At 39.3% G+C, this 26,052-nt stretch overlaps 1 protein-coding gene across 1 annotated transcript in view; it reads right to left on the bottom strand.

The window, feature by feature from the left end:
• Stxbp4 (syntaxin binding protein 4) overlaps positions 1-26,052 on the bottom strand; it is a 127,349-nt gene extending 101,297 nt beyond the window's left edge. The window contains exons 1-7 of the mRNA XM_032914218.1: positions 26,006-26,052; positions 23,910-24,042; positions 11,500-11,606; positions 11,122-11,338; positions 10,086-10,164; positions 5,054-5,148; positions 333-429 (exon numbers count right to left, since the gene is read on the bottom strand). Of these exons, the coding sequence (XP_032770109.1) occupies positions 333-429; positions 5,054-5,148; positions 10,086-10,164; positions 11,122-11,338; positions 11,500-11,606; positions 23,910-24,042; positions 26,006-26,052 (775 nt within the window). The remainder of the gene's footprint in view (positions 1-332; positions 430-5,053; positions 5,149-10,085; positions 10,165-11,121; positions 11,339-11,499; positions 11,607-23,909; positions 24,043-26,005) is intronic.

Raw genomic sequence — 26,052 nt, 5'->3', positions numbered from 1 at the left:
GTGAAATTAAAATTTCTATATTTTATACTATCTTTTGTCATTATCAAAGCAATGTATATGTAATACAAAATAAAACATTCAGAGAGATGCCAAAAGAGTGGGATCTACTAACCATACCTGGGGCTGATGGGATCTGATATAGGTCTCCCTTCTGCTGGCCCAGCCAGGTTAATAACAATGGCCATTTTTAAAGTACCAATTAAGGAATATGAAGTGGCACGGTGTAAGTTTTCATTTCCCTCTTACAGAACACGCCTTCTCAATAAAAATAGGTTGTTATAACATCAACCAACTGCCTGTGATAATACAACATGATGTACTTAAGACATTACCCCCAAAAGACACAGTCCCCTCTGAGTCGGCCTGGACTTGCTGTCTCAGGGCTTCATTCTGTTCCTTTGTTGGCTGTATACCGAGGTAATTGAGAGCCTGGAAGGAAATGGACTTAGGTGAAACAGTTTTCAAACCTTTGGGGAAAAACTTTTCACTACAACTATGTTTTACAGTGCAGTGGAAAGCAAACCAACAAGGAGAACCGTGACCAGAATTAGATTCTGAGGGACGTCAGTGGACTGTAGATTAACTAACTGTAAAAGATTATCTTCTTGAGTCTTCCACTTTCCCCCAACCCTCATCCTTACCAAGGCAAATACCTTGGCTGATACCAGATTTATAATCATGGCTGTAGGACCAGGAATAAATTTATTTCTATCCTATGTGATTTTGCAGAAAAAAAATTAACAGAAAAAATTTACTGAAGTCAAATTTATAGATAACACTGAAGAAATAATAAAAAAGAAACATGAAAAGCACTTGGCTGTTCTCTTGAGAGTAAAAGTGAAGTTGATAGAATTGGGTTAAATGGAAAATATTCTTAATTTTGGCTGGTTTAGGGCTACATTTATACAATCAGAAAATACTGAAAAGTTTTCCCTAACACTTATTTCTCTGTCAGGATCTGTTTTTTTAGACAAAGTAACTTCTGTCTTTAAAACAGAAATGGAGATGCCCCCACTTGTACTCCACTGTCCTTCCCATGTTCTTTAGCCTTAGATAGAACACTCACAATTTTCAGCCCATTTTATCCCTTGATGAGGCCCTGGGGCTATGTGCTAGCCTACGAGGAAGTGCTGGAGAACACTGAGGAAGTCTCCTCTCAGAACAAGCCCTTCTTCCCATTGCTTTAATAAAAGGGGAGAAAGGAAAGAGAAGACATGACCAGCCACCATGACTCACAAGGAACTTCACAACGTTGGCGGTATAGTCTACAAGGAACCTCAATTACGATGGTGGAATACAGTCTAAAAGGACTTGATTGTGGAATGGGCAGTCTATGAAAGGCTGGAATGCGGTTCTGATACTTGGAGCCTCTGTGCTTCTCCTGATTATTTCTTCGGGGCTTCTTAATGGTAAGAATACCAAGTTTCCAACAGAAACCACAGCTGTTTGGGCGTCTCTAGTTACATATGCTCCAAAGTACTGTTAAGGCACAAGAACTGATTGAGAGGCCTATTAGTGGATTCCACAGATAACATGGTTTCAGTCATAGTAAACTTAAACAAAATTTATTAAAGGTATTCTTGACATCTTCTCCATTTAGAATGTGTTCAAATAGTACTTATTAAACCAAATAAATATTTGGTGATTACTACTGATCAAGCACATAACTCTGTGCAGTGTTATCAACAAGCATATATCATCTCTAGCCTTAAAAAGCACATGGTGAGAATAATGTGTAAATAATTATAGTAACTACAATTTTTACATATGCAAGAGTATAGAGGACACACTATTACCAAAAGCATTTGTTGTCATATGGACACACAACTGACTGGGCACAGTGGAAGGAAACAGAGTATTCGGGATGTTTTAAGTGTGTTTAAAGTTGGTCTAATACTATCCTGCCACCCTATCAAAGCCATAAGTATTGTTTACATAACATTCAAGAGAGATTTGTAGCTTTGGTGTATGTGTATTCCTTTCATCTTGAAAAAGTTACAAAATTTTTTAAAAAAAGAATACAAAGAACACCTAAGTACCTGGCAATCTTAAATATCCAATAATATTTGTTTAAAATCTACAGATATTTTAAAAAATGAGACCAGGTTGAGTTGAAAGCTTCTTCTATTCTTCATAGAAAATGTCATCCTAAGGTCATTATATTCTTATTGTTTATTTTTTAATGTCACTTAATATCTAAGTACATGTATCCTAAATGATGCACACTTTAATTTATGCATTTAAAATTTTATACACATAGTGCAATCTAAAGGATAACTACAAATTAATTTTAACTTAGTGATTTTACAGTTGTTCAGTGCTGCCTACATATGTAGTTCCCTTACTTGGTGGTATCTCATTGAACAGATATATAATTATCATTCACTCTCTGACTAATGGACATGTATAACTGCCTCCCCATTCTTTGCTATAAAGCACTACACATATCTTCTTTTACAGATGCATGTAAATTTTTCTACCGAGTATGCACATAAATGGACGAACTGAAGCACAGGGCATATTATTAACTTCACTACTGCTGAATTGTTCTTCAACTGTGTATACTCATGTACACGTGCGTGCCACAACACAGAAACCGTCCTAGCTTTCTACACTCTTAACAGACTGTGTTGTTTTCACATCTTCATTTTGCCGCAATATCAGAAATGAAATATTATTTGAATTCCTCTAGTTTCAGTAAAGTGAGACATATTTTGTAATGTTTGCTAGCAAAAAAATGGCTCATCAGTTGTTAGAGCGATATTTAAATGTTAGGCCATAGAGTTTTAGGATCTAAGTTTGAGTCCTGGATGGGAATCTGGACATGGTCTTCACTACTGACAACCAGCATGGTAGATAGCACCAAGCATCTTTGGGAGGAAAATTAGACTCCTGGGGCTGAGAACCACTACTGAAATCACTATTACAATTCTGGTTTTCCAGAAAGTTTTCCTCTGAAAATTTTTGTACAAATGAAGGTTTACTCTATTGAGTGTTGTGTTTCAAAGTTATGTGGATATACAATTCACCGCAGTTTACCATGCTGTCTGTTTTTCATTTCTTTTTACGATTGTTCTAACAGTTAGCTGAACCAGCCTTCTCAAGTCCCCCCTCCTATTACTATTAGGTCATATCATTCCCCCATTGCCAAGTCATCCTGTACAACACTGACCATTGGCTACTCCTCCATGCACACAGATTCTCTGCTTATTTGGGTTTTCTTTACTAAGGGCTTCTCTGAGAAGTAAAACTCAATGTTTCCTCTTGTTGAACTGTCTTTTGTTATGGGTGCTTCTTCCTTATAACTAGTGACAGATGAGAAAGATGTATGTTCTCTTCCATATGGCAAAAAATGGGGATTAAGCAGGCAGGTACTATGGGTGAAGAGATATTCAATCTCATCAATCAAACAGGACACAGAAAAAGGTTATAAGGCAGTACAACATTTAGTGCTATAAATATGTAAAATATGGCGGTATCTGTCCAAACTATCATAGGAAATTCTGGGAAAAGAGGTAGGTAGATTTGATCATCATCTAGACAACAGTAAGATTTAAATTGGTGATGAGAAAAGCACTACTTGGAACTAGAGAGAGAGATAGGAATAATTGCAGTGTTTATTCTAATCCTAATGTGTTTACTCTAGCTAGGCAACACCATATTGTTCTGTAAACATGAGAGTCAGTGTCTATAAATCTCATGGAGGTGGAGGGTTGACTTCTGGCACGATCTCCAGATGCTGTACAGTCTTCTCAGCTCCTTGTAACTATCAAATGGAAAGCACTTTTCACTTTTAATTTTTCTGTTTTGAGCACCTTCTGTTTCTGGACACAATGCTCTCAACATTTTATTCTTCCCAGGGTTATCTGTTCGTTCCTTGGTGTTCTGCCATAATCTCTAAATTTCATGATTACTTTGTTCTTTGATTCAGTAACCCTTCATTTTTTAGAAATAATGAACAGTATTGTATTACTTCATTATATTTACTGCTCATGTATTTGAAGGCTTGTAAACTGTCATAATTTTGATGACAGTTCTAAAGATATCGTATACATTTCTTTGCATGTATGTGTGTGCTGGGGTACATATATATAGGCACACATCTTTGGATGGACAGCAGAGGACAGTATCATATGTCACTCTTCAGTAACCTTACCTTCCAACCTGTGTTTTGAGACAGGCTATCTCATTAGCTTGCCCAAATAGGCTAAGTTGGTGTCTTAGTTACAGATTTTATTGCTATTATAAACACCATGACCAAAAGCAACTCAGGAAGAAAGACTTTATTCCAGTTTATAACCCTCAGGTCAGACTCTATCACTGAGGGAAGTCAGGGCAGGAATTCCAGACAGAAAGCAGAAAGCAGGAACTGAAATAGAGACCATGGAGGGTGCTGCCTACTGACTTGCGGCCCATGGCTTGTTCAGCCTGCTTTCTCATACAACCCAGGACCAATCACCTGAGGTTGGCACTATGCACTGTAGGCAGGGCCCTCCCACCTCAAACTTCAATCAAGAAAATGCCTTACAAACTTGCCTACAACCCAACAGAGGAAGGCTTTTTTTTTTCTTTTCCAGTTGACTCCTTCCTCCAAGATAGCATCAGCTTGTGTCAAGTCACCATAAAAGCCTACCAATACAACGAACTGGCCAGTGAGATCCAGGGACCTGCCTATCTGTGCTTCCACACAAGACTGTCTTTTTAAAATGTCAGTTCTGCAGGACTGAACTAAACTTCTCATGCTTACATGGCAAACACTTTAACCACTGAGCCATCACTCTAGCCAAAGAGAAAGAAACTAATTTCCATGTCAGTTTAGTAGCCGAAGATTTCATTTGTTTTATACTAGTGAAGTACTAGAACTTCCAAGTCTAAATGTTATTAAGTAATTGAGACCCAAACTGTCACTCACTTAATTAAATAAGCTACTTCAAGCAGCTGATGGTTCCACAACGACCTCCTTTCCAAGGCAGTCTTTCCTGCCGACCTCCTCTCCAAGAACAAGGCAGTCTTTCCTGCTGTCTCGTGAAGAAAACGATTTTAAGGGATTTACCATTTCCAGTTTCTCTGCCTTAAGGCGAGCAGAAGGATTTAGGGAAATCTTTCCTTGTGGTCCAGAAGCGTCATCAGTCCAGGCTGGAGCAATGTCTAGGAGACGACAGGGTGCACGTTAACTGGAAATCTAATTGGAATAGAACTTTTCATTTAACACAATGTGTTCTGGGCGCCTGCTGTTCAAAAATAATTCTGGTTAAACAGTTGGCAGGGCTTACTTTGTTTTTATGAATTTTACCCTGTAAATCAGCTTCACTTGAGCTTTGAAGGATATAATATGCAGCACAGTCAATTTTGCATTATGAAGTCTCATGGAGACATTAACCTCAAGACAGATACCAGCCATTATGAGCCCCGTCACAATGCCTTGGTAACTGTAAGGTACAAACCTCTCTGCTCAAGCAAGTCAAATCATACTGGACAGTCAAAGACCATGGTATTTTGTTGACTGGAAAAGACAGTACTGTTACGAGAACTGTGGAAGTGTTCTAGAAAAACTCCAAGTGCAACTTCTAACACATGTACAAAAGGACAATGTGGACATGTAACTTTCTGAGCTAAAAATTCTGTTCCATTTTTACAAGACTGAATTTGTAGCAGTAAAAATGGACTTTTAAGAGTTAAAGGAAATCCACTCTGCACTCGTGTCTCTGTGACTTCAATGCACTTAATTGTGTGGTGGATATGCTTTTTTTTCCTGTTCGCAGGAATGAGAAATTAGGTGCCACCAGAGGCCAGCCCTTGAGAAACAATTTAATATGCCATAGTTTTAAAGACAAATTTCTACAATTTATGTCAATCCTTCCTATCTAAATTGTCACTATTCTAAATACACTCTTAAATGGTATTTTACCAGTTCTACATAGAAACAAGAGGAAGAGAAAAAACTTTTTGAAATGTCACATCTTTATGCAGTGTTTTAATTTTTTTTAATTTCTCAGAGCATCTGTCTCTAAGTACAAAATGATTTGCATTCTCTTTCTTAAGAACATAAGAAGCCCATATGAAAATAAAGAGTCTTCCTCTAAACCTTTAACACATCCTCAACATTCTATGCAAAACCTTTAATATAGCTTATAGGTGTTAAGAGTGTATATATATATATATATATATATATATATATATATATATATACTTGTCACTGACTTTTAAGTCCAAATGGAATTAAGCCTCAAGAAGGCTTGATCTTGGTGTGACAGAATGTTTACAATTCTGGTAATAGCAAGACCTTGTTATCATGACATCTAATTGTTGTCCATGAGGGTAAAAAATATTAAATCTCCATTTTTACTATTAAGAGAAAATCTGTATCAAACTTGCAATGTGGTAGAAAAGACCACCATGAGATGAAATGGACTGGAAGAACAAAGACAGGTAAGAACACTCTCTTTTTCAACTTCAAGGTTTCACCTTGAGACATGTTTTCAAGTTGGTGGCTGACCTACAGTTAAGGACCACTAACACCAGGTGAACACAAACTATCCTTCCTGTGGTTTCAGCCCAACACTAACTGGGCCTGACTCAATTCAAATTTAAGTGTGTAGATGAAAGCAATGATCAGAAAGGAGAGAGGCAGATACACGTGACACACACCAAGGCACACATTTTTACTGTTTTCCTATTGCTGAGCATAAAAATATGGTACAGCAAAAAGTGGAAATAACGAGTCAGCTCTGTTTTTACTATAGGCTGGTAGTGAATGAATTAGACTTGACTTTGTTAATCTTCGTAAGAACAAAGTAACATCGGTGTCATTATTCTCATTCCTCAAAGCAGAGCCTGACACAGTAAAGAAACTGGCCCAGGTGGCACAGCCAGGCAACGACAATGCTACCGTTCTAGTCTCTGGTGACTCCAGTGTTGCTGGGTCCCCTTTTTCATCACCAAATTCTTATCATAGTAGAAAGACTCAAACTCATATTTGACAGAGACTATAATGGCAAAAATCAGTAAAGTCATAGAAAACAACAACAAAAACAAGGAAGTGACGTAAAACTATCTCGACCCTCGCTTAACAGCAAGCACTGGGCCTTGACAAAGCTAGTTTTCTTCAGCCTACCACTCTCTCCATGCTGACCTGCAGGTTAATTCTTTAAGAGTGAGTGCACACAACACCAGCTCATGTTGACAATGCGGAGTTGTTAAGTCCATAAAGACCCTACCTCAATTGCTAGTGCCCCCACCCTGCTTTAACCTCCCGTTCGCTCCTTTATTGGGAAAAGACTTTATCGTTCTTGGATCTTCTTAGAACAAGAAGAAATGAAAGGCTCTGTAAAATTAACTCCATGAAGACTTGGAAGGTATTTTCCCATCAGCACTGTTTGAGTTTTAAAAGACAGAGTACTAAGGAATTAAGTCTTTTCTTTTTTTTTTTAACTCTTTCACAACTGAGATTTTATTGGTCGAGGAGCAGAGTACACAGATATTCCAGTTCTTATCACACATACCCAAACTCTGAAGAGTCCCACTGTGCTCACGTGCGCAGATGAAGAGCTACATATTGTTTTTCTTTGAACTTTTTCCAGTGATGCTCCAGTCTCAAACTTAGCAAGTTTCCTTACGACCTCTCATAACAACCGAATGCTCACAATGCTTAGTTTCACCAATTCACAATTTTATGCCACACACAGAACAGACTCAAAATGACGCTAATGAGAAACGCACTCCTGTGATACCGACTGACTAAAGTCTAGAAGGTGATACTTCAGAGGCTAATATGGGAAAATCATAGCACGTGCAAGTTATCTAGAGACAGTTGTGAGGGCTTGCTGCCTCCCTTCCTGTATAATACTTCATCCTGTAATATCTCGCCTACTATATGTATGTAGAAATAAAAAGTGGGTCTGAGTTAATGTTAATTCTATCCTAGAAAAATATCGTTAATATTTTAATATTATAAATGGCATACTCCAATATATTTTTCAATAGTTGCTTTCCTGTTCTAAAATCAGGCATCTTTTCTTATAGTCATTGACAGGTATCCCTTTCCTTACTATTTTAAGGTCTACGCTGCTGTGTAAGGTCTGGCACCTCTCATCTCCGCTGTGCTCTGCCTCATGCGCTCCCTTGAGTTAGGATGGCTTTCTGCCTGCTTCCTTTACGACTCAGAGCACTTGGTTCTGAGAAGCTGGTGTTTCTTACTTGCTCTTTGCATACTGACAAGTCCTTTGCTCGTCCCTAGCTCTGGAGGTTGAAGGAGGACACAGAATTGAGTCACAGGGAAGAAGCACTCACGTCAGTCAATGCGCTTGCGCTGGAGTGCTATCAATGCGCTTGCGCTGAGTGTTATCAGAATATATGCTAGCTTAAATGTCTACAGCGTGATTAACAGGAAAAATACTGCTGAGCGCAAGCCATGTATCAATCATAATGCTAAGGGATGGATACCCACGGTCTGGAATCCGTAACTTCCCCTTGAAGCAACCTTCTCAGGGTTGCTGAGCTAAGAAAACAGGATGAAGGGTTAGAAACTCGCAGCCTGCTCTTGTGCTGTCCTGTACCACATGCACATCAAAGGCTGTTTCCACTGAATATAGATCCTCCCTCCCTCTCCCCTTGGTCTACACTGTACATGTTTTTACACTATTTGTGCACATTATAAAATATATGCATGTATGCTTACCTATGGAAAAAGACATGTATATTTACGTGTTTTCTGACTTGAGTAATGAGGATGTAACCTTCATGATTTCTTTTACTATAACATTAAATAACTCACAGAAAGTCCCTGAATCTCTCTTAACTTCCTGCTGTGCTGCATTCGTTGCTAACTCGGTAACATTTAGCAAATGTACCCTAAATAAATGGCTATGGGGAGTACTTACTTTGGTTGCTTTAAAAATTGAAAATGTATTACACACATTATATAACTAATGTCTCACAACAGTGGAAGAAGAAAGACCCCGACTTTCATCATGGAGCAACTGTGACCCCACATCTTAGACTGGCTGCTTTAGTCATCTGTCTTTTTTGTCTTTCCATGTGAGCTCCCAATTTAAAATAAAAACAGTCTATCAAGAGACTGGATGTTAATTATGTGAAAGGAATACTAATTAATATTATTTCCAAGAATCACTAAATCTCGGTAATTAAAAGGTATATAATTTTGGTTAAAAAATTCTAACCCATTGGAAAATCCTTCTCCCAGGCAGAGGAAACATGAAGAACACAGCATAAATTGCTGTGAAGTCTGATGCTGGTTTTTCTTTTTCTTTAGTGCTGAGGACTGATTACAGGGCCTCAGCCTGGTGAGCATATGCTCTGTTGATGAACTGACCACTTGTTCATGTCTAGTAGCTACTTCATCTAAACCAGTTCTCTGTATTTTGTAATTCTAAGAAAAATTAATAATGTTAAAAATTAATATATATGGGTTGTAATTTGAATCATTACTTAAGAATATGTAGTTAGTCTTTTAGTTATAGTAAATACAGTTTCTAAATTGTCTTTAACTTGGAGACAATTTCAGTGGAGGGATTATTTTTCTCGATATTCGAGTCAATAAGAACTTTATGGAGTGATGAAAATCCTTTTCTATGTATAGCTTAGATCATTTTGATTTGATTTTATTATTTTTAAAATCACTAAGTCATTTTACAGTAATTCAAATATTATTTCAAAGGAGGTATGGATGTCCATTTTAATTCATATTCGTACGATAGCTGTGCTATGTGTACTGTGCTTCCAAAGCTGTAGTTGTATATCCCATCAGTACTTCAGTAAAGAGACAAGAACTCGTATCTTGACTCTTTGTTACTTGATTTCCTTGGTTCAACAATTCGATAGCAATTACAGCTTCACAGACATTTATTATAATGTACTTTTTAAAATTTCAACTCTTTGTTCAGAGAAAGTTCTAGCAAAAGTCAAGATTTAACAGAAAGCATCAAACAATACATTTATTTTGCTTTTTTTATTCACTGAAAGGCACTACACCATCTTTAAGATCTATTGAGTCATATTACTGATTTTCAATTACTCATTGAGAAAGAGTAGTTGATAAACAAAGCAGGAATTAAATGGGAATTTACCTGCATTAGATGTATCTGTAGGGTTGTTGTTCAAAGAAGTAACCGTAGTATACTCTGTTTTATTGTGTTCAGGTTGAGTCTGTGAGGGAAACGATATGTCATTTTCTAAAGTAGGTCAAAGCACAAACTAGATGCTCATGTTAACATAAATAGAATGGTTAAAAAGATCAAAGAAATATTCCAAAAAAATGAAGTTCCTAATACTCGCTATATTCATCTTCAGAGAAAGCATTTCAGAGTTGAAAGTAACAGTGCTTTTAGTCTACCGTGTCTAAGGGTAAGAGAACAGAAGGCCATGCCCCTTGCCTTTAAAAGAACCAGTCCAGGGGCTGACAGAACAGTCTTTCTGATCACCATCACCTTGAACAGATGTTACCCTTAAGGAACTCATCCTATGAGTGAAAGGCTACTTGCTTCTTGTGTTTTATTCCTAACACAGATTTAAAGAATATAGATTCTGCTTTGGAATTATGATTTATTAGGACCATGTAGCAGTTCAAAGCAAACACATTACTCTGGATATAATAAATTCCTCATGTTCTGGAATCAAATAAGTAAGGTGAACAATTTCATAGGACACACATGTGAGGGTGAGAGGAACACTATCCATAGACAGGATGATCAGGATCAGCCTCAGCATGAAGAGAAGACACTAAGGACTGAACGCATATACCACACACACACACACACACACACACACACACACACGCACGCACATACATGCACGCACGCACATACATGCACACGCCTATCTTTTATTAGGTAGAAACAGAAAATTGGAGAATTAATGATGTCTAGTATCTTTATGGTACCATGTTATTTTATGTTGATGTTTTCTAAGTTTTTAAAGAAAGGGTACATTAGCTTGAAAAATCTGTTTTACATGATAAAAATCTAAAAAGGAAAAGTATTTCAAGGAGATATTAACTTATTAATAAGCATTGTTAATAAAATTACAATTCTATATTGACTTAACCAACAACAAAAAAAGTAAGAGATTTATGGACTGAATATATAAACTAGAATTTAAGGTTACCTGAATTACTGTACAGGAGGGTAAAATGGAGTCCTGAGTCTTGGGAGTGGATGAAGTCTTTGGAACTAGTGTTCCAGCGGGAGAGGAAAGAAGATTAAATGCTGAGGTTGGAGGTTCACAGTCTTCTGACACTGGTGGGGACTGACAGCAAATGTCTCCTGGATGACCACAGTAAGACTTCTGTCTGATAAATGCTATCTCCCACGGAGATTCCCACCTACGATTTAAAGAGATTACTTTGTGGATATTCAACAAATGCGGTCAAGTAAATGCAAAGATAGTGTTTCTAGTACAGTGAAAACCTGTAGGATAGCCTCATCACGACCTTTACATATATGTACTCAATGTCTCATCCTATCATATGGATGGAATTGTTACCTCAACTTGGCTCTGGTAAGTATGTTTTTTGCTTCTTCAAATGATACACCAATCATAGATTCCTTGTTTATGGAGACAAGCTGATCTCCTGGCTTCAAACGTCCATCCTAAAAATAAAAGCCAAACAGAAAATTACAAAATAATAATAGTAAAGTAGTTTTAACAAAATTAACATAAGAAAAGCAAATAATCTTGTGAATAATGCCATAAACAGAGTAAAAAAATTAGAGAATCCAAATAGCAAAATGTTCTATTAATGGATGGTTAAGTATTGTAATGGTGGTTTATACATGCAGTGAATAAATCCTTATGCTAATGAATCAGTCTACCATAAGAAACTGGCCTGTACACAAAAGGGTACTTGTTTTCAAAGCTCAGCTCTGAGTCTGATAAGATTCTGACTCAGATAGAGCAAGTCAAGCACGCATTGCATAAAGAATATTTCAGAATAGGAGACTCGTCTACCCCAGTGAACGAGCGAGCATTTGCCTCTTTCCTCCTACCAACTGTTGAATGGGGATGTAAGGACACGTGTACACACATGCATGTGCATATACACATGCAGACTCATACAAACATGCACGCACATTCACACACAGAACATGAACGGACCTGTCCAAACATGCACACTACACTGACTTTTTAAAAACAAGGTTAAGAAACCTAATTGCTTTGGTTTTATGCAAATGTTATTTATCACTCAAGTATCCTCTTTTCTAGACTTGTTAGCCCTTCCTGTGGCCAAGCCAACTAGGCTGTGCATGTGGTATCATATGTCATGTGCATATGTCCATGCTGATAATCACCAACTTTAACTGGATGTCTTTGTTAAGCCCTGGACCTGTGCATAACTCTCCCAACCACATCAGATACAGAATAATCAATTATAAGATTTAATGTCCTTGTTGGGCCTATATCTCAGTCACTTGTTTTTTTCTCTTAATTCAACTGAAAATTAAAGTTCCATTTTTTTTATCTTTATTAACTTGAGTATTTCTTATTTACATTTAAAGTTCCATTTTTAAAGATTTAATACAAACACAGAAAATATTATTGCCAGTACTACAATATCAGCAAAGGATTTTATTTTGAGTGTCCTTCAAGGTTCTCTGTACTGAAGGTTTAGTACTCCACCGGGCATAATTGGAAGCAGTTGAGATTAGAGGTGGGGTATGTGGGGGACACTGGACGCACTGGGGACGAACCTAAAAGAGGGAAGCCTGGTTTCTTTTCTCTTGCTTCCTGGATGTTAGGGGAACATTGCCACTCCGTCACATCTTGCCAGAATATGATGCCTTAGGCCAAAAGCAATGGGCCAGTCAAGCAAGGACGGAAACAATAGTGTGAATCTACACCAGACTCAGGGTTCTGGTGTAGAGAAGGCTGACTAACACATAAGGTTTAAAAAGCTTACTTTTTTACTTTGATTGTATTGACATAATCTCTACAAATTCAAGAAAACTGACTTAAAATCAAATCTGAGTGGTCAGTAGAGTGTCAGCCACAAGTGGGGCATGTCCACCACTCTCCTCCGGTATGGTGCAGGAGCATTGCTAAAGATGAGGCAGATGACAGGGTGACTGCACTCATGCGCTCACAGCAGCTGTGGCTGTCTGCACAAGATCTGAAAATTATCAAACAAGTCAACATTCCACTGTGAGCCCCCACCTTGACTGAAGAGCAACCCGCTACGGAAGGCTTGTGGGGAGTGAGAATCACGATCGTGTAAGCATGACGCCCCAGGGAGCCTGACCAAGCTCCGTTGGCTGGCCCCACGCCCATGAGTATAGAGCAGCACAGACTGGAGTCCAGGTGTTATTAAAAAAGGGAAGGGGCAAGAATTTGGCAATGTGTTTAGGTGAGAAGAATCTAGGAGGTGTTTGGGAGAGGAGTGGGGGTGATTATGATTCCTAAATAAATTGTATTTGAATCTCAAATACTAAAAATATCACAATAAAGAATCTTATCTACTAAAATACATGCTTTGTGTAATCAATCTTTGATCTGATGGGATTCCTCATTAAAAATGGTGATTTATGGCAATTTTATTATAAATAATTATTTTTGAAAAAATTACATAGTATCATGTCTCCTACTTAGCAATGAATACATAGGGAAGCTAAATATAAAACATTCATCAGGAGATTTTAGGGCTAGTGAATGGATCAACAATTCACCAATTTGTCACCAAGCCTGGCAACTGAAATTCAATGCCTGGAAGCCATATGGTGAAATAGAGAGCGAGCTCCTGTGGGTTGGCCTTTGGCCTTTGTATATATAGCACATGTAAACAACTGTAGAAAACAGGCTCTATAGGAGCACGGCTCACATACTGTGTCGTCTGTTCCAGACTCAAAACCTCTTTTAAATACAAACAATTAGACACAAAAAAATAAATCAAAAAAGGCAATTCATTAAAAATAAAATTTGCAATACTAATTTGGGTTCTTTTGTAAATGCATGGTTAAAGATAATTACAGGTCAAACAACATAATTCATAAATTACAGTCATAGTCATTTTCCCTACACTTGATAAATATATGGGGAAAATTCACAGTAACACTGACTGGAGGCAGGATGAACATGGTACATCACACACACCCCTTCTTGCACCCCTCTTCAATAAAAAAGAAGAGCTAATTTTCCAGGATCTTACAAATTAATTTCCGTCTTGCCGGGTCCAGCTCATTGAGTTCCAGTGTGTTTCATGAAAAGCAACCATATACAGACTATGCTCAGACGCTTGGTATGTAGTCTATAATATGCTAGGTTTCAGTCCTTAAAAACCTCTTCTGTGAAAGCTAGAGGAAAATAAGCAAAATCTGGAGAGTTTATGCAGGAGGAGCAGTTATGCTTTAAATTAACTGTTAACCTGACACTACCCAGAAGCACCTTACAAACCTCAGCTGAATAATCATCTGTATCCAGTCTGTCTTAGGCACATCTATGAGGCATTGTGTTGATCGCTGCTTCATGTACTAGGCCCCGCACACTGTGGGCAGTACCATTCCCTCATAAGGCATCCTGGGCTGCACAAGAGAGCCAACCAATGTACCAGAGAATGGGTCAGCAAACAGACCTACTCAGTTATTCTTGCCTCTAGGTTCCTGCCCTGACCTCCATCAGTGATGGACTGTCTCCTGGAACTCTAAGCAAAATAAACCCTTTCATCCCTAGTTGCTTTTGGTCAGTCTTTTATCAGTACAATGGTGGTGGGTAATGAGTGGAAGAATGCAGAAAATTTCAAGAGTGCTGGAAGTTCCTATTTATTACGTCATTCTAGATAGTTTTATCTGTGTTCTTTCAGTTACATTTCAAAGTTAGATGCATTCCAATATCTTTTCACACCTATTAAGCACACTAAAAAAGGATGCAATTTTTCCACTACTACTACTACGGTGTGCTACTACAGTGAGCTTAATGAGTTGAGTCCTCCTCTGGCGTCCACAGAATCCTACCCAGAGTCTATATTCTCAAACTAGTATTGCAAGTAAGTCTCCAACACAAAATTCTTAGTCTTACTATAAAAATAATATCATTGTTAATCTTAGCTCTACAAATTTAGACATAAAAAATTTATTGGTAACAGTCTATGAATTCTTGAATTGCTTTTTCTAGATCTGGGAAATATGACATCAGAGTTTTGATATGTATTATGTTGAAATCTGTAGGTTAATTTTGGCATTACAGCCATTTTTATGATTATTAATTCTTCCAATTCAGGAGAATGAAAGATCTTTTCATCATTTATGGTCTTCTTTGATTTCTATTTTCAAATGCCTTTAAGTTTTCACTGTAGAAATCTTGAACTTCTCTAGATAGATGAATTCCTAGCTACTGTACATATATACCTATATTACATATATATGTGTATGTGCTTGACATAATATATTTATACATAGTATATATATACATATACATATATTATTTTGACTTTTCATGTGTGAATATATACATTTATACATTTATATATGTATATAAACATATACATTTCTGTATATTTATGAACTAATACGAATTTTTTTTCTAATTTCTTCCTCTGAGAGTTTGCTACTAGTAAATATAAAAGCTATTTTTCTAAATATTTTGTGTCCTCAATTACTAAGTGTTTATTAGAGTTCGAGAGTTTTCTAGGAGATTCTATAGGGTCTTTTGAATAAAGAATGACATCTGCAAATAATGACAGTACTAATTTTTCTCCATTGTTTTACCCCTTTGTGTTTTTCTCTAACTGCTAGAGCTAGTTCTGAGCACTCTATGAATACGGAAGAGGAGAGCGTACAGCCTTGTCTCATGCCTGACTGCGCAGGAAATGCTCGGTTTGTCTCCATCCGCTGTAGGTCGGTGCAGGTTTGTTGTGTAGAACACAGCCTTTCCTCTTTCCAGGTACACTGAGTCTATTCCTAATGTCTACAGACCTCTCATCATGAAGGCACGTTAGGCTTTGTCAAATTCCTTTTCACCACCAATAGTAATATTCTGTGATTTTGTATATATGTTTGCTTATATGCTGGGCTACATTTATTGATTTACGTAAGTCAAACTAACCTTTGTAACTCCATGATCAAGCTCAATCGGTTAAGATGTGTGATTTTCTTTATATGCTCCTGATTTTGTTTTCTAGCACCTTCTTAAGAATTTTTCTAACTATGTTCATTTGAAAAAAAATGGTTTATACTTATCCTTTCCTGGAGTGTCTTTACTGGAAATAAAATATCATTTAATTAAGTTTCCTTGAAAGGGAACATTTGGTATGGATGGCCACAGGTCAGATGGCAACTATATTGCATTTGGGTGGAAGTATTAGTAGCAGGGGACTGACAGGGAAGGGCATGGAGGTTCGTTAGCATTCGGGTAAATCTGACTTAGAATCGAGCTCTGTCAGTACTGAGCAGATCTCCAAGAACAATGAGAACAAGGGGATGGAGGAGCTCTCAGCAGGAACCAGGATCTAAACTAAGAACATCTGGAGCTAACTCCTATGTTCATGGTTCTTAAAGAAAACACTGCCAGAACAGAGAAAAAGGCTGAGAAGTCCAGATAGGCAGAAGGGCTCAGACTAACCTGAGACTCCTGTGTTCTCTTCCCAAGCTGGGCAGTGTCCATGACCTGCCCCAGGTTTCTAGTGTTTATACACATCTGTACTTTTGAACATGCACTTACAATGGTTAGTGTTTTCCTTGGCCTCTTAGAGTCAGATATTAGCTGGTCATATGAATTTCTAAACATGTTTAAAAGTCAGAGCATGTGAATGAAAACAAAGCCTTTTTTTTTCTTTTTTTTTTTTTGTAACGTCCTGCATTCTAAGAGTGAACTGTGTCCCAGATGGATTAATATGTAATCTGTGTGCAGATAAGACTTGAGGGAAGGTGAAGCCTCTTCCACTCACAGGTTATGGGCAGCTGTGCCACACGGTAAGTAAAATGCCAAGCGTGTCTCCATGCCGACCTTCTGTCTGCGCTCTCTCATTTGACAGCGATGTAATGCTGAAACAATAATGTGTTTCTGGCCACTTAAGCTCTGCTGTAGTAAACTGCCATCACCGTTGGTTTCAGTTATGACTATATTACAAAGTTTTAAATGGCATTATTGTATCATCAGAAACCATCTATTGAGTCTGATCCTTACAGGACTAGCTCATAACTTAGAAAGGAAGTACTTCTTCTGACAGCCTGTGGAGTCCCGTTCCCAATCTGCAAGTTAGATGTAGGCTTCTTTTAACTCTCGATACTAGTGCAGTATAATAAAGTTGCTTAATATCTATGAAACACTTCGTTTTCTTAGTGAAAATCTTGGGGAAAGTATCCAGCTATTGTAAGAATCAAAGAATACAGGTCACGCACATTTAAGGTGGTAAATAAGGTAAGGGGAAGCAGTCTCACCTTTACCATGGGCCATGTACAGACAAAGCTCAGTTATACTGCTCTCCAAATAGAGTCCTGGGTGGAGCCCACTGCTAGGAACATTAGCTTTCCAAGTCTGAAATTAACAGCAACCTACCTTTTTCTAGCTTCATCATCCACCTTCCATCGCAGCATAAAACTCCTCAACTTCTTTTCGGAGGATGTTTCTCAAAACAGCTAATGTTTCAGTGATTTTATACATGGTCACTCATCTACCTCCATTTCTCTACAGGAATAACGCTCACACCCACAGCCAGGCTCAAACACTATCTTTGACAAACAAAGTACATGTTACGTCCCGGAATCAGAGCACTGACTTTCTACCATCCTGACTAACACTCGCTTCTTCCCTTTCGAAAACAGAACATCTTAACACAGCGAACTCTCAGACTAGGCGCTCATTCCTATGCTTGGCTAGATCAGAGCATCATGATTGTTTCCCTTGCACAGTGCAAAAAATATAGTAACTCAGTAACAAATTAATAAGGTTCAGGAAAGAGCTCTGGGAAATTAACATGGCTATATCATAATGGAAACAATGGCAACAAAGCCGAGTGGGGACTGCAGAGTGAAGTCTTGGCTACTGCTCCTCAGTGCGCACCAACGGAACTGGATTCTGTCTCCCAGAAGCCGTCTGACGTATCCAAATGCTTTAATCACGGTTCAGCAGTGTGCGCAGCATACGTTCAAAGAAGCGCTCATCTCCAAGTGAACTATGGCCTTCCACACTTCGTGACCATCACTAACTGTGGGCGCTTACGTCAGTGGGACCTCTGTCTTTACTTACGAGCTTGACAAAAATTCTTCAATTTACCAAATCTAAAGTGACAAACAAGTGTATGAGGTTATGTTTCTTTATGTGGCGAGGAGGAGTACTGCCAAGGGTGCCATGGCACTGCTTCAGAGCTGGGAGGAGAATGCTCTTACAGGCAAACAGGCAGAGTACATAGCTACATATGCATATTATATACAGAGCTTAGCTATGTATTTTAAACATTTCTTAAAAATCAACTATATGAAATATGCAATATTACTTCAAATTAACAAAGAATCTTTTACTTTATGTTATTAGCAATGAAAGAAAAAACCATTCAAACAATTCAAAATGTTATCCATGCTTGGATACACAGGGCCAAGGAGGAGATGCACTGGTCTACAGGGAAGTTGGTGGCAGTGGATGGCAAAGAGTAGAAATGTGACAGAATGACCATGGCAGATCACTCATTGATTTCCGAGTGAGTCACACTAAGGAAATTACTATGAAGAAATCAGTTGGAGTCCTTGCCATCAAAAGGCTATCCTCCATTTTTTGTTATTCCAAATGAATTTGCAAATTGCTCTTTCTATCTCTATAAAGAATTGAGTAGGAATTTTGATGGGGATTACATTGAATCCGTAGATTGCTTTTGGCAAAATGGTCATTTTTACTATATTAATCCTGCTATATTTACTGTATTAATCCATGAGCATGGGAGATCTTTCCATCTTCTGAGATCTTCAATTTCTTTCTTCAGAGACTTGAAGTTCTTGTCATACAGATCTTTCACTTGCTTGGTTAAAGTCACATCAAGATATTTTATATTATTTTGGACTATTGTGAAGTGGATATTAGCCCAAAAGCTTGAATTATCCAAGATGCAATCCACAGACCACAGGAAGCTCAAGAAGAAGGATGACCAAAATGTGATGCTCCCACTCCTTCTTAAAAGGGGAAAAATATATCTATAGGAGGGGATATGGAAGCAAAGTTTAGAGCAGTGATTGAAGGAACAGCCATTCAGAGCCTGCCCCACATGTGGCATATCTATCTATCTATCTATCTATCTATCTATCTATCTATCTATCTATCTATATATATCTCCACACACACACACACACACACACACACACACACACACATATACAGTCACCAAAACTAGATACGATTGATGAAGCTAAAAAATGCATGCTGAAAGGGACCGGATATAGATCTCTCCTGAGAGACACATCCACAGCATGCCCAATACAGAGGTCAATGCTAGCAGCAAACCACTGAACTGAGAACAGGACCCCCTTGGGGGAATTAGAGGAAGGATTGAAAGAGCTGAAGGAGTTTGCAACCCCATAAGAACAACAGTGCCAACCAACCAGAGCTTCCAGGGACTAAACCACTACTGAAAGACTATACATGGACTGACCCAGGGCTCTAACTGCATATGTAGCAGAGAATAGCCTTGTTGGGGCACCAGTGGAAGGGGAAGCCCTTGGCCCTGCCAAGGTTGGACCCCCAGTGCGGGGGGAATGTGGGGGGGTAAGGGGATGGATGGGGGAATACCGGTATGGGGGGGTGGGGAGGGGATGGGGACTTATGGACAGGAAACCAGGAAAGGAAATAAAATTTGAAATGTAAGTAAAGAAATACATCTTTAAAAAAAAAAGTCATGACCCTAAAACAATTGGAGACACAGACACCATTACGAACTGAGCCAGGTGATATGAAGCACGGGAACAAGCACTCGCCACACACACAGAGCAACACAACCTGGCCTTATCTGCACTTGCAGTGGAGGACAGGAAGTAAGTCCCCTGCCAACTGCTCTTTAAACTGATATCTAGAACAGCAGAACGGGAAGGAGGTGCTGTTCCCAGCTTAATGAAACGATATACCTATACCGAGATAAGGACGGAACGGCTCTTTCGGAAAGACAGGGAGACAGGTTGGTAAGTGTGGAGATGGAGGAGCGCTGACGCAGAAGGCGGTCTGCACGGGCCTGCAGGTTACTAATAGCATAGGGAGGAGAGGAGACAGACACGCTGCATCAAGAGCAGGTGCAGCTATGACAGTACCAATGAAAGACTAAACAGAGAACCTAGAGGGATGGCTCAGGGAAACAAACCACCTGCTGTGCAAGCAGGGGAACCCTGGTACAGACCCACCACACACGTATAAAGTGCATGCGGTTCCAGCAGGGAGAAGGCAGATCCTTAGAGCTGGCGGGCCGGCCAGCCAGGCTACCGCAGTCAGCCAGATCTAGGATCAGCAAGAGACCCTGTCTCAAAAACTAAGGTAGAGAGTGACAAATAAAGACACTTGACATTGACCTCTGTCATTTTCATGTACACATACATGTACCTGTACCAGCAAACATATACACACGTACATACTTCAGACAGACACACAAAGGCACGCACACAGGCACAGAGAGAGAGAGAGACAGACAGACAGACAAGACAGACACACAGAGACAGAGAGAGAGAGACAGAAACAGACACTGACTAATGGGTTCAAGAGATAGAGAGCAGAGGTCAGTGGTATATACTGAAATAAATGGGATATGGTTTTTATGATATGGGAAGAAGGAAATGATTGAGAAATAGCTTTGAACAGCTATTGAAAAGAGGCTGTTGTTTGGGAAGAAACGAGAGGAAGGTGTGAGGTAAGTCAGAAATGTTGCTTCTAAGATACCTCCAGCAGAACTGAGCAGAGATTTGCACCAGGAAGTTAAGAGGTAAGTAAGAAGATCAGGGGGTTAGGAGGTTAACAAGAGGCTTAGGCTGTTCTGTGAGGACTCCAGACTGCCAGAGACTAGCTAACGGGGTAGAAAGGCCTTTCAGATTCTCACCTCTCCTTATTCCAAAAATGGGTGCATCTGCTCTCAGTGTACGGCTACCTATACCCTTAGAGCGAACAAGAATTCTGCTGTAGAGGATCTGATGCCCTCTTCTGGCAGCCACAGTACTGCACACATTTGGTAAGCACAGGTAATCAGGTTCTCTCTCTCTCTCTCTCTCTCTCTCTCTCTCTCTCTCTCTCTCTCTCACACACACACACACACACACACACACACACACACACACACACACACAGCGGGGGAGGGGGAAGAGGAGGGAGAGACAGAGACAGAGAGAACAGAGTGTTAATAAATTATAGCCAAGTTAAAGGGCACATGGAATTCTGAAAATAAGTAACAATCCATCCATCTGGCATTCTAGTAAGTGTTTTCTATAAAGATAACCACTATGTAGAAATTGCATATAGATTAAAATTGTACTACTATATTAGATTTGGTGATCAAATCTGTAACACCTCAGGAAGCTCAGAGAAGAAGATTGCAAGCTTAAGTTGTACCTTGAGTACTAAGTGAATCCAAGGCCAGCCTGGGCTCTCTCTGTCGCTCTCTGTCTCTGTCTCTGTCTCTGTCTCTGTCTGTCCCCCCCCCTCTCTCTGTCTGTCTCTCTCTGTCTGTCTCTCTCTCTGTCTCTCTCTCTCTCTCTCTCTCTCTCTCTCTCTCTCTCTCTCTCTCTCTCTCTCTCTTTTGAGACTTGATCTCAAAATAAAAGACTACCAAGTGTGGCTGAATGTTTAAAAGGAAATCAAGGTCACTAGCAGCATATTATTATCAAAAAAAGCTGCAGTAAAATTACATGTGTTTTGTGTTTACTCATAGCATTCCATCTTAAGGAATATTAAAATAAATATAAGAGCCAAGGGTTACTTACTCTTCTACACTTTTTCTAATTAGTTTTCTTCTTTTGCACATGACCTGAACATTAATAACTCCACACTGCCCTCTAGTGGTAAATGAAGGAAAGAGTCCATCAGAAGACTTTTGCCTTTTAGCACACCTCGACTAACAAGAAATCGTATGTATATCATGAGCATAGTTTCTTAATCTGCTATGATTTACTGCAGTGAAAGAGTCATTTAAAATGACTGCTTTCAATTTATTAGTATAATTTTAAATATTTGTGTAAGTAAAAAGCATGGATTGTTACTTGTTTTAAAAGCAAATGTGTATTATTTATCAGGCACTTTGAACTATTCTTGAGCCCTACCCAAAGAATCTTAATCAGGAAGGCATGGTGGCCTGTGTCTTGAACAGGAACATTTGGGAGGCCAGTGTGGGCTACACAGTGAGCTCCAGGGAAACCAGGACTAAAACGTCACAATCTGTCTCAAACAAGCAAGCAAACAACTTAAACTATACTAAATGCCCTACAGTCTCCCACTCTCCCCGCCCACATCTCTAAGCTTTAAAACTGAAGTGGAGGGAACCTCTCTCTTCTTACCAAAAGGATTGCTGGGAGGGGCTTCAATTAGTTTATCTTTAATATTAGACTGTTACTTGGCTAATAATTTAATTTGAATAGCTAAAATATATATGTCATCGTATACCTTAAACCAATAATAACTTAGAACTTAAAAAAGTATATGGGAGAGATGTTTAGTGTCTCCATTGTGAAGAAGCACCCATTGGGGAGGAAAGGGCTTACACTTACACTCCCAGGTACAGCCCATCACTGAGGGCAGTGGAGGTGGGAAGTCAAGCAGAGGAGGAACCCGGAGGCAGGAGCTAACGCAGAAGCCATGGAGGAGTGCTTCTAACTAGCTTGCTCCTTACAGCTTGCTCGGCCTGCTTTCCTATTGAATCAGGACCATCAGCCCAAGGTGTCCCTACCCACAATGGGCTGGACCTTCATTTATCAAACAGTAATGAAGAAAATACCTTAGCTTTCCTACAGCCCGAGCTTACACAGGCAATTTCTCAGTTGAGTTTTTCTCCTCTCAGATATATTGTTTGTGTCAGGCTGACACAAAATTAGCCAACACAGATGCCTTGTGAGATGAACAAACCTGACACAGCTCAGTCACTATAATGATTTTGGTGAAACTCACTTTTTCCCCCCATGGGGAGGAAATAAATTGTTCAAGTATCTGCAGTGGGAGATGGACAAAAGTGGGATTATTTATTTAACAATCCCCCCAACCCCGTCCCTGAAGAACAATGATAAGAATGAGCTTGTAAGAATCTTTATCATGATATCTAGGTTGATATAAATAAAACCTCAGGAGGTGATAATGCCAGTAGCATAGCCTGTTTATTAACTAAGCTGCTAGAGTTCCATTTAAAATTTGGTCCAGCAGGTGAAGAACTGGGTGCTCTGTCGCTTACTTTCTGCATGAAGGATGAGACTAAGGAAGAAGGCTAAGAAGGCTAGACCCTCCTGCTCTGAATTCCAGATCTAGTCATTCACACAGAAGCTGAGTGTAGTCTCTTACAGACCAAGAATGGCAACCAGCCAGTCACTGAGAACCAGTGCTAATCAGGAAACGAGACAGTTCAGTTTGTTGCTTTCTTTCTTTTTCTTTTTTCTTTTTCCATTTAACAGCTAAATTGTTGAAGCTCAAGGTCAGGTAACCAACTTGATCCAAACTCAGCAAATACACTGGCAATATGTCTGCAGATAGACTTTGAACTCTGCTTCAGAGATGCGTTCAACAGCATATAACTACACAATGAGCACCCGATCGTAAAAGTCTGACATGCTTACTCTTTGCAGACTTGGAGAACTTGTTTTTAGGGCAAATGTCCTTGAAGGTAAAGGTTCCACTGTACCTTTCATTCACGACATTAAATTTATATGAAAAATTTACTGATGAATTAAAAAACCAAACCTTGGCACCAGTGGGACTTTGTCATTATTGGCTATTTTGGGGTGGGGTAGGGCATGTGAAGTTATGCCTACCTTGTAACAGTCGCCTCCAGGAGTGACTTCGTGAATATATACCAATGGTCCTTCATTCCTGTCAATGCCGCCTAGGATCTTCAGACCTAGACCTGTTTCCTTAGCGACTATAATCACCCGAAAGGCAGGATCCCTAGGATGAAATATAGTAGCACTCACAGGTTGGACTAGAGATCTGTATAGTTTTTTATAAGCTGTTTATTAAATCAAATTGTCAGACCTGGGTAACTCAGTAGCTTATGTCTGCTACCAAGGACCCCTGAAGCAAGTCACAGAAGTGAAGTAAGGTTTTTATCAGTTTTCAATTCTTACATAAGTGAGCAGTGGCAGCAGCAAGGCTTATGTCTTAGGGTAAAGGCGTTAATATGGCGGAGGTGAATTCAGGGATTCAGACTTGGTTGGGATGAGACTTTTTTGGCTTCTGTTGTTTAGAAGACTGCAGTGGAGGCTCTAAAACCAGATGTGTTAGCACACAGGAGCGACTTCATGTCTGCAGGTAACTTAAAGCAAAATACATTTACTCCCACGTGAATCTCAAGCCTTATCCTCTCAGTCTAGGAAGAGGACTGCATTGTTACGAAGCACTTGCTCTAGCTGTAATTTCTGGCACACAAAAGAAATGCCATCAGAGAAGAACTCTTGGAATAATTCTACAAAAAGTATGGCGCCAAGGCGTATTTTTGAGCAGGGTGGTTGAACAAAACTTAAGCAAAGTTAGAGTCTCAGCTCCAAGTGTCCACAGCGTTTACCGAGACCTCCGCTAATAGATGTAAACATAAAATGCTAATCAATTTCATATTTATATAATCCTCTGTCCTGGTTGTTCTCTCTCTCTCTCTCTCTCTCTCTCTCTCTCTCTCTCTCTCTCTCTCTCTCTCTCTCATTTTAGGCTATTCTGGAATGTGAAATCATACATTCATTCATACATGTCTATATATATTTTTGTATATGCACATGTATATGTATTTTCTTATGCAAAAAGAACCAAAAAAGACCCAAGAATAACAATGATTATCACAGGAAGACTGAGGGTGCGGGAAAGGATAAGAATTAGAGACCTTCCCTGACTGAACCTTGCAGAATACATGTTAATATATTAGATGTTCAGAAAATACTTGCCTGTTTCTCTGGTTGCTATCTACATGCTACCTGTTGGGGCTTTCTAGAAGTCATCATTGTCTTTACTACTTGAATTTGGACTTGCCTATTAGATTTCTTTGGGCCACAGGATTCTAGCAAAATCAAATATGAGGAAGGCAGATACTCATAAATCATTTATGCTGCCTGCTAGGAGCCATTCTGCTACTGTTTGACAAGGCCTGAGTTAGCCTTCTGAGGGATGAAAGAACAGGCAGAAAGTGAATTCAGCTGCCTGGCCTTCTGAGCTGAGGTGTCACACACTACTGTGGCATCTACTGCCAACCAGAATTTCTCAGTCAACCCACAGAACTATAGGAAAAAGACATTCTTACTAGTTTAAGACACTTAGGGATAATTAGTCAGAAAAAGCTAATCCTATATAAATTCAAAAGAATTACATCAGACTTTTCAAAGAGCTACAATCTGTACCAGGAATTTTAAAGAGAAGGCAGGGTTTGCTGTGTATTGATTTACAATATATTATGGTTTGGAGGTGTCCCCCAAAGACCTTTGTGTTAAAAGGCTTGGCTACTAGCCTGGAGGGCTACTGAGAAGTTACCGGTGGTTCCTGAACTAGGCAGGGCCAGATCACTACAGGGATGGTTCTGAAAGGGACACCGAGACTCGCCTCCTGGCTGGTGTGCAATGAAGAGACCACTCAGCCCATGCTGCTAACATGTCCCCACAGCTCACAGTAAAAGGTGCAGGTGCGCTAAAACCCTGAAGACTCAGCCGAGAGTCTCTCGGGTCTCAAAGACTGTGTCAGATGCTGCTATCTTGGGTACAGAAGTCTCACTAGGACTCGTCAGAGGCCCAAGAATGCAATGCATTACTTGACCCATTACTCAGTATTACTTCCCTAGGCCATGCAGCTTCAGGACAAAACGAAACCTAAACTCTATGTTCACTAATAGTGTGCACACGTCTACACACACTACATGACCCTTAAACCTCACCGTTCAAGTGGGCCGGAGGACCGTGCAGAAGATGTACCAATATCCAT

This window comes from Rattus rattus, chromosome 9, assembly GCF_011064425.1.
Source record: "Rattus rattus isolate New Zealand chromosome 9, Rrattus_CSIRO_v1, whole genome shotgun sequence".
Taxonomy (NCBI): domain Eukaryota; kingdom Metazoa; phylum Chordata; class Mammalia; order Rodentia; family Muridae; genus Rattus; species Rattus rattus.
This window is presented reverse-complemented; position numbering and strand designations above follow the sequence as displayed.